Source organism: Eublepharis macularius, chromosome 2 (assembly GCF_028583425.1).
Source record: "Eublepharis macularius isolate TG4126 chromosome 2, MPM_Emac_v1.0, whole genome shotgun sequence".
NCBI lineage: Eukaryota > Metazoa > Chordata > Lepidosauria > Squamata > Eublepharidae > Eublepharis > Eublepharis macularius.
In genome coordinates this window covers 144,141,751-144,156,330 of record NC_072791.1, presented here as the reverse complement: position 1 = coordinate 144,156,330, position 14,580 = coordinate 144,141,751, and the positions used below count along the sequence as shown (strand labels likewise).

Sequence of the window (14,580 nt, the reverse complement as noted above, 5' to 3'; positions counted from 1 at the left end):
TTGCCATCAGAAATACATTTTTCCTTCTTTCCCTCTCGCAAGCCTCCCCATTTTTCCTCCCTGCTTTTCTACCTTCACTTATTTACTTAGTGTATGTATTTCTTCTTTTTTCTTCAGAGGGATGGAAAGTGGCTCACAACATTAATAAAACACAATAGAAAAGCACATAATTTAAATAAAACAAACAGAAAGTAGCCAACTATAACATCGACTGCTCTTGAGTCCATGGGTAAGTTCATTCAAAATCACATGGCAAGAGCTATGGGCTAAGAGCCAAGAACCAAGAGCACTTTGGCTCCTGCCCAAGGGCTTGTGCCTCTGACCATGCCCAAGTTTAAACAGGAAAAGCAGGAAAAAGTGCATCTTTGAGATGTTCAAGCTGGTAGCCATGATATTCCTTTTACTCTGCCCTCCCCACTCCTTTAGCCTTACATCTCCTGCAAAGACCACATTATCCTCTGGAAATTTGGAGCACCAATAAAATATATTTTCAGGTGGGTAGCCAAGGGATTTGAGTCCAGTGGCACCTTAGAAATGAACAAGATTTTCAGGATATAAGCTTTTGAGAGTCAAAACTCCCTTTTTCAGATACTCAGATTCTTCAGGTATCTGAAGAAGGGAAGTTTGGCTCTTGAAAGCTTCTACCATGAAAATCTTGTTAGTCTCTAAGGTGTCACTGGACTCAAATCCTGCAATAAAATATATGAGAGCAAAAGCATATTCATTGCAGTGGTGTTAGTGTTCAGAACATGGTTGCCTTTCCACTGATGTGAAAACTCTCCTCTGTTAGAATTTGTCAGTTGCTATTTGTGTCTTAAGAGAGTGGAAAACTTCCCATATGTTCCACAACAAGAAAAATCAGTTACCTCCTCCCATCCTGACACACTCTGAAAAGCCTCAACAGATAGCATACAAGGAAACTGCTTGTAGCAACCAAATTCTCCAAATCTAGTTAAGGAAACCAGAATGAAATATAAAAGTTCTTTGCAAAGGGACATGTTAGCTAGATTATTTTTTAAAAATCAGATCCTGCCACAAAAGGAGAAAAATGTGCAGGATCTGCACTTTTACCAGCAGACCCTGCCAATTTCCTGTGAAGCCAATTTGACAAGGCTGTTTCCTGTATGAAATGCCTGTGGGTCTCTTTCAGCAGAACTGTGGGGAATGTGCAGAACAAAGAATGCTTCAACCTCATCATTTCCCCAGAAATCTGCCTAGAATCCACATCAGCATTGCAGGTTCAAGAAAAGAAACATTCACAGTGATGTGAGAAACAAACCTATTTTTGCAATTTTGCTAGAAGTCGCACCCAGAACAACTGATGCAATCAACACAGCTGCTCTCCATTTTCCTTTTAAAAAATATTAGTTTATTTATTAATTTCAGATAAAATCATACATATACACAATAAACATAACTACTTCATACAATCATCCAGATCCTGTTTCTACAATCATCAACTACTTCAATCATCAGTAATCATCTAAGTCATTTATAATCCTAAACACATCTAAATCATATAGGTAAATGATATACCTATATTCCTAGCTTTACAGTTTTATTTAAATATCCTTCTGTTTATTATTCTATTATATAAAAGGCAAACTGTGTTGCCGACAACTCACTTTTTATCCTGGTGCACCTGTGCTGGCACACCAAGATAAATACTGAGTTGTCGGCAACATGACCTCCAGAGGCCACCGTGATGGGAAAGGCAGGCAAGGCTGTGTATCCCTCCAGGTCCAAATGGGCCTAATTCAGTCTCAATCGGGCCACTGCAGAGCATAGGAGCGCTGCTGGCGCGGTGTGATGAGATGTGGAGTGCTCCTGCACTCTGCAGCAGCTCGATTTCGGCCTGTTTGAGGCTGAATCTGGCCCATTTGGGGCCCGCTGTGAAGCACAGGAGCACTCCAGGGCCTGTCACACTGCCCCAGCAGGGTTCCTGCACTTCATTTTATAGAGCCTGTTTTTTAAAAAATAGGCTCTGTTGCTACTCATTTTAATAATAGTTGTTCTTAGTTTTCAGCTACATAAGCTCTCCGTTTTCCATTTACCTGCAGAGACAGTTATTAGCTAGGACAGAACCATCATCTTTCTTACCCAAACTCTCCAACATTAATAGAAGTTCTCTGAATATAGACGGTATTAGAGTAACAAAACATCATTTTAGAAGAATAATGGTTCCTAGTGATATATATAGAAATTTTATTTGAGATCAGATCAGTAATTTTGTTTGATTCTTTAAGTGCATAAAGACAAATTCAGATTGATCATTCCCACTGATCTGAACTGAAAACACATTTCTGCCAGATAAATCCACCCTCCCCAATTTGAGAGAATCTTAGGGACTGTATACTTCAACCACAGCATCTTTCCTCCAGATCTAGATGCAATGGAAGATAACAGTTTGGACTCTAACTCTCACTCATACCTCATCCAACTGAGATGAAATTATCAAGGATTCTAAACACCCAAGGGATACTCCTGTCAAATTACAGAGAAAGAAGAAACAGTTCCAATTTTCCAGACCATTAAAGATCTCCTTCCACAGCCAGCACATGGTGGTACAATGATCACCTTTTCCCGTCCCTCCCACCCACCACTAGGATCCTGATGTGGGTAGGGAATTGGTACCTGCTGAGTCCTGAACCCTGCAAAAAAATGTATTCATTTCAGCATGTTTTTGTGAGATTCTCCCAACTTATGTTACTTCCTGGTATCCTCCGGGAAGTGACATCATCGTGCCATCAGCAGGGATACTCCCGAAATTCGTGTGGGGCCAGTTCAGCCCATTTGGGGCCAAAATTGGCCCCTACAAAACAGGGGAGCGTGCCACCTCTCACAGATTGCCAATGATGGGTGGGCAACGGAGCAAACTGGAGGGCAACTGGGAATTTTATACCACTCCCCCCATCACAAAATCAACAGGGTTTTTTTTCCAAGTTCCAGCATTTACCAGCAATGCAGCATGAGCTCACATTTCACTTTGAATCTGTCCTGAATGTCTTCCTTCCAATCAGATCGTTGCAAGGGAAGAGCAAAGAGCACTCCCAGCCAATCCTAAAGAAAGCTGCCATTCTCCTTTCCCCCTTCCCCCTTCCTTGTGGGCTGAAGAGAGACTTTTTTTCTTGTGTAAGTAGAAAAGCCTGATGGCTGGAGGAGGCTTGCTCAGGGGCCCATAGAATTCACTTTGCCCAATTTACTTGAAACTTGGCAGTTCTTTGAAGGACAGGCAGAAGACACTCCATTGCAATTTTGGTAACATTTGGCATCCCCCCACCAAAGTCCCTCATAAAGAATAATGACAGTTCATTGATTGTTGGGGGGCTTGCTCAAGAGCCCTTAGAATTCAAACACTTTGCCAATGTACAAAGAACTTGGGAGTTCTTTGGGGGACAGTCACCCCACTGCAACTTTGGTGGCATTTGGTTGAAAAACAACAAGTCCAAACCCCCCACCCCCAAAGTCTCCCATAAGAAATAATGGAAGTACAATGAGGAGGGCTACTTATTCAGAAGTCCATAGAACAGGAATGCTTTGCCCCATTTGCTTGAAGGGGGTTCTTTGAAGGAGAGGCAGAAGACATTCCACTGCAATTTTGGTGACATTTGGTTAAGAAACAACAACTCCATTTCTGCCTGGGAAGTCCCCCATAAGGAATAATGAAAGCGCAAGGTGTTGGGGGAGGGGGGTGTCCTGCAAGAGAAACCTTCCTCGCTTTCTGAAAAGTAACAAACAAAAAAACACAAGGAAGGAAGACAAATGCAGAGTTTTCAATGGAAAGGTTAAAAAAATATTGTCAGTCACTGTAAGAGTAGGGAAATTAAATCAATGCAGAGGGGGAACTGTGTTCTGTGTGATTTTGGTGCCATTAAGTGCAAAAACAGCTGCCCCAGAGCCTCCATTTGGTCCCCTTTCACCTTCCCAATTGAAAAGAATGGCCACGAAAATTAAGAGAATGGGGGGGAAATGATGAATTTTGACCCCAACCTGGCAATGCCTCTACAGAAAACTACCCAATTACATTAAACATTTCACTCAACAGCCCTGGATACAAAACCAGAACAAAATTTTTCTAGATACACACCCCTACTAATGAGCTGACTTTTAAGGTCAGACTTCTATTGGCTATGTTCTGTAGGAATGCTTACATTGATATATTTCCATGGTATTTTCTGTCCTTTTATCAGGCTAAATAGTAATCTAATTACTATCAAGATTATTGCTCTTACACATTCACAGACTCTTCAGCAAATTTATTATACACATTCCCAAATCATTATTTAACTAAAAACTATAAAACAACAGGTTTAGAAAGGGAATCCTTTGACAACCCTCTGCAATTGCAGAATGAATGGTTACAGTGAATTGAATCCCTCACCAACACACATACTCGCCACAATTCACGTCTACTTTTCTTTAAAAATGTCCACATATTTCTCAAGTACTTAAGTGCGACCCATTTTAAAAAATATAGGGTCCCCACACTTATAAATAGCAATTTACCATACTTGAGTCTCTTTCATAGGTTTCCAGAAATAAATTCCCTATTTCTCAGAGGCAGAGCCACCAGTATCTGGTTATTACAAGAGAGGTAGTCACCTCAGATGTTCCAGTAACTTCAGAAGCATGGTGACAAACTCAGGTCACCTCATGGTGACCTTTTTACCCAAGATATGGCCTGAACACTGCTGCTGATTTTTCTACAGCAAACCTGAGGCTCTTTCCTATTTAAAACCTTCTTGGGAAGTATACACAGCAATCCTTTTCTGCCTTTCCTCCATTTCAGCCTCCCAACAAACCTGAGAGGTCATTTAGGATGAGGGGAAATGACTGGTTCAAAATCAAGCCGCAAGCTTCATAACTGAGTAGATTTGAATGACAGTCTCTACAGTCCTAGGGTGACACTCTAATACTTGGCAATGGCTTTTAAAATGCAAAAATGTATGAAAATGCCTTTGAGCAAAACTGCTAACATGATCAAACAGTCTTGGATCAAAGATAATCCATTTCTTCAAAGCTACGGCCTAGAACAACTTGAGAGCCAATATTGTCCAGCGTGTGGTTATAAACCTGAGGCACTAGAACATGAGAGGCTCCTTGGACTGGTTTGCCTAATAAGACACCAACCTTTCCAGGCTGTGGATCATCTTTAATCAAAACCCCTGTTTCTCCATTTGATTTTCCCATTTTCTTTGTTTCCCAAAAAGAATATCACCATTTTAAAAAGACAAAAAGGAAATGATGACAACATTCCTGATACAACCTACCACTTCAGGTTGGGCAATTGAAGACCAGACATGACAAGATGCCCTTTACCTACAATGACAGCTTACAAAGTCTGTTGCAACAACAACAAGTCTAGTAAGCAGAGAAGGAAAATTCTGTGGGGGGGAAATTAGTTCATGGGGTAGGAGTGGAAATTGGGGGAGTAACTGAAATGTATGCACTCGTACACTCTTATCAAACTTATTTTACTACTTTAAAAACATAGTATGCATATTTTATATCATAATATATAAAATTGCAATATTTGGCATATTTATGAAATTTAAAAGTATAAATGCCTTTATTTTCCATAAGCAAAACTGTTAATATAATCAATACCACAGAGAATGTGCTACCTTAGCTTGTGTATCTCTGCTACAGAGGTGGTAGGGGAAAATAAAAGTTTAAATAGAAAACACATGTTGTGTATAAAGAGAAGAAAGTGTTTTACTTTATTTGGACAGATACAGACACATACAGTCATAATAGGACTGGCAACCTTCCTGGATATTGTTAAACTTTCTAGCATTGAACTCTTCATCACATGCACTGTAATAAATAACTGTGGACAAAATTAGTCACATATGAATGTACAACATATTGTCAAGGATATACTTATTGCATCTACTTTATATAGAAATTTATCATTCATTTTCTAATGCTGCAGATTGTTTTACATACAAAATCTTCATGATATACATTTTAATTAATAAAAGCTAGTATTTAACAGAATTTCACTCACCCCAAGAAAAAAAATATGTTATTGTAGTTTTATTTTTCAATGATTCCCTAATTCCAGTTTTCCCATTGGAAAAATAGGGCAAAGACTCAGGAAAAAAACCAGCAGAAAAAGTCATCTGGTTTAGTCCCCACCCCCCCTCAACATTTAAATCTTTACTCATAGCACCTTACGCCTAGCAGGTGTTCTCTGCCATAAACTTCTGAAGTGGCCTCTTGCCTATCAAAGTGTATGCAATAATAAGTTTGTAATCTTTAAGCTGTCTCCATATACTTCATTGCCTGACACATGCCTGTTAGTTCTTTATTAAAAGTACACACTTCACAGCAGACCCTGGGAATGCTTAAGATCTGGTCAACCCCTCAGTATTCATGAATACATACACAGGAAACAGGCTTATATTGAGTCAGACACAGGTCCACTGAGATGAGTATTGTCCATGCTGAGTGGAGGTGGCTCTCCAGGGTATCAAGATACAGTTATTTGTATCACCTACTTCTTGATTGACCCAGGATGCTGGAAACTGAACCTGGAACCTTCTGCATGCCAACAAGATGCTTTACAACTGAGCTGTAACCCCACCATCACCTCATCTACTGTTGACATGAAACGAAAGTGCATACAACTACATTTGCCCACACAGGTGCCTTAGGAGCCTTAATTCTCCCTTCTCTCCACCCCCACTGTTGAGAGTAAGATTGCAAGCTTCTTGGGGCAGAGACCTGGAATTTCTCCATTTTCCCTGGGAACCATATTCCATTACTGTTCTCATTATGAAGATTTTCTCCTTAATGCTGTATCTCCCTGTAGTTTAAGCTAAAACTTCTGATCTTTTCCACAGCATCGACAAATGAACAGTCACTGGGTCTTCAGCTCAAACAAGGCTCCACTTGGATAGTCATCTTTCTCTCAGCTACATAGTTCTCTATAAAATGGGGGGAATAGTAGCCCATCTCACAAGGTTGTAGGGAGATATTTGAGCTTCTGGAAAACTGAACGATTAATACTTACTTCCTAATGGTGTCCTGGCACTAGAAGGCAATGGCACATCAATAGCATTTCGCTTTTTCAACCCCGTGCCGGCTCCCCGCCCCCTTGTTTTCTGGCCAGCAGCATCACAAGCCCTGCAGAAAGTTTGTGGGTCGGGCTGATGCGTGATGGGGAGAGCGAAGGCATGCAAAGCACAGGGTAAAGGCACACGGAAAAGAAGGGGCGTCACGCCGGCCAGCCAGTTCTAGCTCTGCGGCAATCCTGGGCGCACTTACTTGGGAGCAGCTCGCTAAAGTTAAATGGGACTGACCAGGTAGGCAGCAGTGCACATGATCGGGCTACAAGAGAAGCAGCGTAAAGCGAAATAAAACAAAAGGCAGGACAATGGCACGCGCCCCTCCCCTCGGAAGGGTGACCACCCCGCGGAAACTTCATTCCGGAGAGGCGACCTACCCCCACATGCTGGCTCCTCTGCAGTTCCAAGGACGTCACCCAGAAAGGTTCGGGCAGCCCTTAGGAGGAGGACGGTGCAGCCATCGATCTCCCACAAGCAAGGCTTGGCAGCAGTGGTGGATCCAAGCAGCCCGCCCGCCTGTCTTGTCTTCTCCTCTCCTTCCCTTTCCTCCCGAGCTCTGCTGCGGCATTCGCTGGAAAGCCTTCCAGCCAGCTGCCCGTCTCCCTCCGCAGCTGGAAGGGAAAGGGAGCCCAAGGGGTCACGTGACCTCTCGGAAGCCTCGTCTCCTCCCCCCCCCCCTTAGGGATGCACGTGCACACCCGGCGCAGCGGCTAGTCACGTGACGTCCCATTCGCTCCCGTTCTGCGCCCGGCTGCGGAGGGTGTTGCTGATTTCTGCGGGCTCCAAGACGTTGGGCCGCATCTCTTGGCTTCGCAGCTACGCCAGCTCTTCCTTGCATGCGCACGCTCCGACCGTATCCTCTAGTTCTCCTTCAGGGTTCCCGTTTCACTTAGTGTAGCGACTCGAGGAAAAGATGCGGCACGCTGTCAGGAAGCTCTGAATATCTGGTACATTTTTATCCCACTCTGCGGGAGGGGGAGCGCTGGAAGGCAATCCTGGCTATCGTCTCTCCATGTGATTCTCAGAATGGCCCACCTAGGTCGGTTAGGTTGAGAGACATTGACTGATGGAAAGCAGCTTTATGACTGGGGATTTGAACATGAGGCTAAGCCACTGCACCACTGGGTTGCGCCTTTCTGTGCAGGGCTAGAGCATCACTTATCTGAGCCCAGTTCAGACTTGGAATACTGTTCTCTCTACGTTCACAACTCCCATCTCAGGATGTGAGTCTAGCGGCACTTTAGAGATCAACAAGATTTTCAGGGTAAAGGCTTTCGAGAGTCAAACCTCCCTTTTTCAGATACACTTCTTCAGATATGCAGAGGAGTTAGCCCTGTTAGTCTGTGGTAGCAAAACCAAAAAGAGTCCAGTAGCACCTTTAAGACTAACCAATTTTATTGTAGCATAAGCTTCAGATAGACCAGCATGGCTTCCTGAAAACTAATTGCATCTTATACATACAATTGTGAAAGAAAACATTTCTATTTTGTTTTTGATATGTCAAAAGATGTATCATAGCAATGAATTTGGAGCCTCTCCATTCTTTAGCTCTGCTTCTGTGCAGCTGAAACCATCTTAAAACACTGGATAATAATAATAATAACAACAACAACAACATTCGATATATATACCATCCTTCAGGACAACTTAATGCTCACTCAGAGCATTTTACAAACTATGCCATTATTATCCCCACAACAAAACACCCTGTGAGGTGGGTGGGGCTGAGAGAGCTCCCGAGAGCTGTGACTAGCCCAAGGTCACCCAGCTGGCTTTAAGTGGAGGAGTGGGGAATCAAACCTGGCTCTCCAGATTAGAGTCCCACGCTCTTAACCACTACACCAAACTGGCTAGGCATTTGGTATCAATGGATTATCGTTCAGTGCTGGATATATTTTTAAAATACCATTTTTAGGTGTTCAAAGATCCTGAACTTTCAAGAATAGAGATGAACAATTAAACCATGTGCATGTTTACTTAGAAGTAAGCTCCACTTACATCAGTGGGGCTTACTCCCAAGTAAGTGTCCATTGAATTAATATTGTACAGAAGCCATCTTCAAGGGTGTATTCTGAATTGTACCTAGGATCACCGATAGACCTGGAGAAATTATCCCGGTCATATAAAACCTTGGGACACCCAGTGGAGAAAGAGGCATTGGATGAAGCTGATACATATCTGCCAAACCTCATTACAAAGAATGTAAATAGGAATCCTATTTATTTTGATGCAACAAAGTAAAATGGCTACTCCTTTTGAAGTACTAGAATTAATTTGTTAGTCTTTCAGGAGCCATTGGACTCTTGTTTTTTCTTGCTGCAGCAGACTTTTGTAGCTACCATTTGGAAATTTAGAATCAGGATATGCTGGTTTTGCTGTTGTAGCAAAAACACTGCTCATGCTTTTCTTTTGGCAAGCCTTTACTACAAAGCCTATTTTCCTATCCTGCCCAGCATCAACACCAAGAGCACTGCTTTTGTTGCCCTGGAGAACTGTGAAAATAAAGAGTAGCAAGTAGTGAGAAACGCAGTGGGACATGCATGCTATGTAAGCCATAGACTGGCTTTAGCATTTCAAGATGTCCTTGAAGGTAGTTTAAGGCAGATTTGTTTTGTTCAGATGTTGAGGGAGAAAACATCTGCAGGTGAAAACATCAGGCTTTTAATGCAATGGACAGTTTCTCCCTCCTCCCTCATTTAGCTCAGAGCTGATTCCAGTGGCTCCTTGCCCACATTTTCATTAACTCCTGCTGGACAAGTTTTAGGCATGATTCAGTTGATAATAAATGTCATGTCTCTCATTTGTTAAATTCACACTCTGATCAAACCAAGGCTTAGGTTGCTATTTTATAGGATGCATGAACAAAGCCAAGGCCAGCCAATCTCTTATATAGCAAGGATGGAAATAGAACCAGAGATCACTAGCTAGGGTTGCCAGCTGGGGGGTTGGGGGGAAATGCCGTGTCCCATTAACAAGGGCATTGTGTGTAGAAATGGGTAGTTGAAGCCCATGAAATTGAAATGGGCAGTTTTCATGGCATGGAGATAAATAACATCATATGGCAGAGAGTAACCTCAAGTCACAGCTGATTTATGGCGACCCCTGGCAGGGCTTTCATGGCAAGAGACTAACAGGTGGTTTGCCATTGCCTACTTCTACAGCCCTGGTCTTCATTGGATGTCTCCAATTACTAACCAAGGCCAACCCTGCATAACTTCTGAGATCTGACAAGATGAGGTTCACCTGGGCTATCCAGATCAGAGCAAATAACATCATATTAATCCTCTATTAAAAGTACAGGACATTTTTTTCTCCAAGCTTTTTGGCAACTATACATAGCAGTAAATATTTTTCCCCCTCTGAATGGACTTTGTTAAACATATGCAGCACAATTATATGCAAGATTGCTCAGAAATATATGTGAGGCAGGTCTGGGTAGGATTGCTGACTAACAGTGTAATCATAACATGTATGTGCAAAAGTAAGTTTGATAATGGTCAGTGGTGCTTAGTTCCATGTAAGTGTGCATAGAATTGCACCCAAATACTAGAATCCTATCCACAGTTATTCCAATCTTTATTAAATTCTAAACTGTCTCAGAGCTCCTTTAACATCTCAGTGAGGAGCTGGTATTAAGGTTTTTGGTAATAATAAACATATATTTATGCAGTGAAATCAAGAGGCTTAGCCTGGAGTAATGCTGCACAGGATTTCTCTGTAAGCCATATGTCCTTTCTAGTACAGAACTGCCAGAGTTCTTTCTCTCAAATCATACTAATGATAACATTACAGAATTGGAGGGACTCCAGCTTGTCATGTAGTTCAATTTCTTGCCCATAAAGCAGTCCCTGTCACAGTGGTCTTATAATAATATTAACAACAACAACATTTGATTTATATACCGCCCTTCAGGACAACAATGCCCACTCAGCAGTTTACAAAGTATGTTATTATCATCATAGAATCATAGGGTTGGAAGGGATCTCCAGGGTTATCTAGTCTAACCCCCTGCGTAATGCATGAAATTCACAACTACCTTCCCCTCCACACCCACCCTGTGACCCCTGCTCCATGCCCAGAAGATGGCAAAACACTGTCAGGATCCCTGATGTTTAGCTAAAAACAGGATCCTGATGTTTAGCTGAAAACTTTTTTGATTTAATTTCAACCTGTTGCTTCTGTTCGACTTTCTGGGGTAACGGAAAACAACTTTCTGCCATCCTCTATATGACAGCCCTTCAAGTACTTCAAGATGGTTATCATATCACCTCTCAGTTGTCTCCTCTCCAGGCTAAACATACTGAGCTCCTTCAACCTTTCGTCATAGGACTTGGTCTCCAGTCCCCTCACCATCTTCATTGCTCTCCTCTGGACACGTTCCAGCTTGTCTATATCCTTCTTAAATTGTGGTGCCCAAAGATGAACACAATACTCGAGGTGAGGTCTAACCAGAACAGAGTAGAGCAATACCATAACTTCTCGTGATCTGGACACTATGCTTCTGTTGATCTGTTAACACTATGCTTCTGTTGATACAGCCCAAAATTGCATTTGCCTTTTTAGCTATCACATCACACTGCTGACTCGTGTTCAGTGTATGGTCTACTAAGACCCCTAGATCTTTTTCGCACATAGTACTGCCAAGACAAGTCTCTCCCATTTTAGAATTATGCATTTCCTTTTTTTCTACCTAAATGCAGAACTTTACATTTCAATTCTGTTTAAATTAATTTTATTTGTTTTAGCCCAGTTTGCCAGCCTGTCAAGATCATCTTGTATCTTGACTCTGTCTTCTACCATATTTGGTATTCGTCCCAATTTAGTATATTCTGCAAATTTAATCCCCACAACAACACCCTGTGAGGTAGGTGGAGCCGAGAGAGCTCTGAGAAAGCTGTGACTGACTCAAGGTCACCCAGCTGGCTTCAAGTGGAGGAATGGGGGATCAAACCCTGTTCTCCAGATTGGAGTTCTGCTGCTCTTAACCACTACACCAAACTGGCTCTTCTTCAACTCATGGGCAGGAGCCTCAAGTGAGTAAGGAAGTCCTTTTTGCTGGCTCATGGGCATTAGTAGTGTTGCCAAAGTTGATGCCTTTTTGAAGGACCTGCTGCCTAGAGAGCAAGGGTGTCATGCTTTCTGCCTCTCTGCAATCATTCAAACAAGAGCAGCAGGTCACTGGCTGATGGAGAGTATTTTTCCATGGCTCTTACCTGTGGCTTATTCCTCACTATGGTACACCTTCTAGTTCTTGGCTTGGGTTTCCTGTCCCCCATCTACTTTGGTCTGCTGGCCATGGTTCTGGGGCTTGATACCAGTGCCTCTCCCTTCCTATGACTCCAATATCACATGATTTCCTGCCCCTTTTTTGCAGTTTTACTGTGTCTTCAACCTTTCTGGACTCATATACTGGTAAACAGAGATGAGGGATGTATAGCAAAATCTCATGCTTGTTCACTCAGAAATAAATCCCACTGAGTTCAGTGGAGATTATTCCCAAATAACCATGCATAGAATTAAAGCCTGATAATCAAACCGGACATCTGTTCTTAGAAGGAAATCTTAGAAGGAAATTTAGAGGAACTTACTTCCAAGTAAGTATGTATAGGATATGAGCCATGTCTGTTTGCTTGTGATTTAAACCATAATAACCGCAAATTAGAGAGCCCTTTTATGTCCACAGATGGGTATATGTGAATGCAAAGCCGATCTTTTTTTTCCAAACAGTTTTCTTCCAGGAGTTTAAGATACTGTTTAGATTATGGTAGTGGGGAGGAAGAAAGCTTCACGTAGTTTATAGATCCATCCCACACACCTCTCTGGATTAGGGGCATTGCTTCTTATCAACTGTTTCCCCCTTGACATACTTATGGACATCTGGAAAACTGTCAAACCCCTTGAACATACCATGTTTGTGCAATGTTTATTCATTTGATTTGTCTCTTAAACCTTTTATTAGCCTCACAGTTCTGCCTACAGTCCTTTCCGATTTGTCAACATCCTTCTTGAATTGTAATTTTTGGAACCGAACATCACATGCCAGATAAGGCCTTTTTACCACTGAGTGTACCTTAGGAATTGTGCAATGGCAGTTCAAGCTACCATAAGCTGACTAGTCAAGGAAAAAGCAAAGATGGGGCGTGTGAGTGTCACTTCACATCGTGGTAAATCTAGCCGTTCGGTATATATGACCAATGGGTTTATATTGGATTTATTCTGCATAGGATTGCACTGTAATTCTAGTACATTCAGACTTCAGTTATGTTTTTGATTGCTACTCCTGCTGGGCAGTCATGCACACACTTCACTTGGAGAAATGACAAGATTTGCCATACAATGCTTTATTTAAAAGTGAGAAACAGTGGTAAGACCATTGGCAATGGTACAGTGTAAATTTGCCTAGTATTAAGAAGTTTTCTGCCTCTGCAGATGGAGGCTGTCTTCCATCACCATGGCTAGTAGCTTAATAATAACCCCCAAAACATTTCAGTAAAACACTAAAACTATATAACTTAACACAATAAACAAAATTTCTCTAAGCCAGAAAACCAAGAGGTGACAGTTCAGAGGAAGGTGTATTAGTTAAAGAAAGAAGCCTTTTTTCAGTGGCCAAAAATCTGAAGGGAAAAGGGAAGGGTCTTTTATTCAGGAAACAGCTTTGCAGAAGCCAGCCAGAGCAGTTAAAACATAGCTGGAGGAGGCAATCTATTGCAATAACATATGGCTAGGGACTTAAATGGGCATCACATAGTGCAGCCCCTCCCCCAATGCACACATGAATACATCACAACTGGAATGTAGGATCCCCTCAGCCTGGTGCTGAGACAGCTTGAACAGGTTCAGCGGGAAAGACTGGAGTTTGGATAATGCACAGGGGTGAAACCTGAATATTCATAAGGAGGCTTAAAAGTTAGGTGGTCATGAATTGAAACGCTCTGGACAATTGAGACTTTATAGAAACCTAGAAAGCTTGCATTGCTTCATTTCTAAGCTAGCCTCTGTAGAAATCTAGAACTGCTAACCATATGGCTCCTGAAATTTATCAGTGGAAATAAACGTGTTTCTGTATTTATTTATGTCATTTATAGTCTGCCTTTCTCACTGAGACTTAAGGTGGAGACTTAAGGTGGAGATTAGTACAGTTATTATCAAGAACATTTCCATAAACAATGCTATAGAGTAAATGGATACAGGTTCACAAAGACATAGCATTAGCAGGAATCCAGTACAACATAGTGGTGAAGTCTATGGTTCCTAACTCATTAGTGAAGCATCTGAGACCCTCTCGCTACAATACAGCCCTCCTATCTGAGTAAAAAACCTTTTTGAATAATTCAGTTTTGCATTGTTTTCAGAAAGTCAGGAGAATGAGGGCTCTCCTGATCTCATCAGGCAGGCAGTTCCACAGAGTAGGTAGGGGCCACCACAGAGAAAGCTCATGTACAGGCTGCTGTTGATTTCGCCCATGTGCAGGATGGTACCTGCAGGAGACCCTGTTCAGATGAGC

The 14,580-nt window shown here is 42.1% G+C and overlaps 1 protein-coding gene across 3 annotated transcripts in view; it reads right to left on the bottom strand.

The window, feature by feature from the left end:
- The window catches only part of LOC129324702 (guanine nucleotide exchange factor for Rab-3A-like), a 40,565-nt gene extending 32,890 nt beyond the window's left edge, over positions 1-7,675 (bottom strand). For all 3 annotated transcript variants that reach the window (XR_008596554.1, XM_054972074.1, XM_054972075.1), the window contains exon 1: positions 7,451-7,675. Coding sequence is in view for 2 of the 3 variants with exons in the window: in XM_054972074.1 (XP_054828049.1) it covers positions 7,451-7,458 (8 nt within the window). In the remaining variant the exon portion in view is untranslated. The remainder of the gene's footprint in view (positions 1-7,450) is intronic.
- Between the last annotated feature and the right edge of the window lie 6,905 nt (positions 7,676-14,580).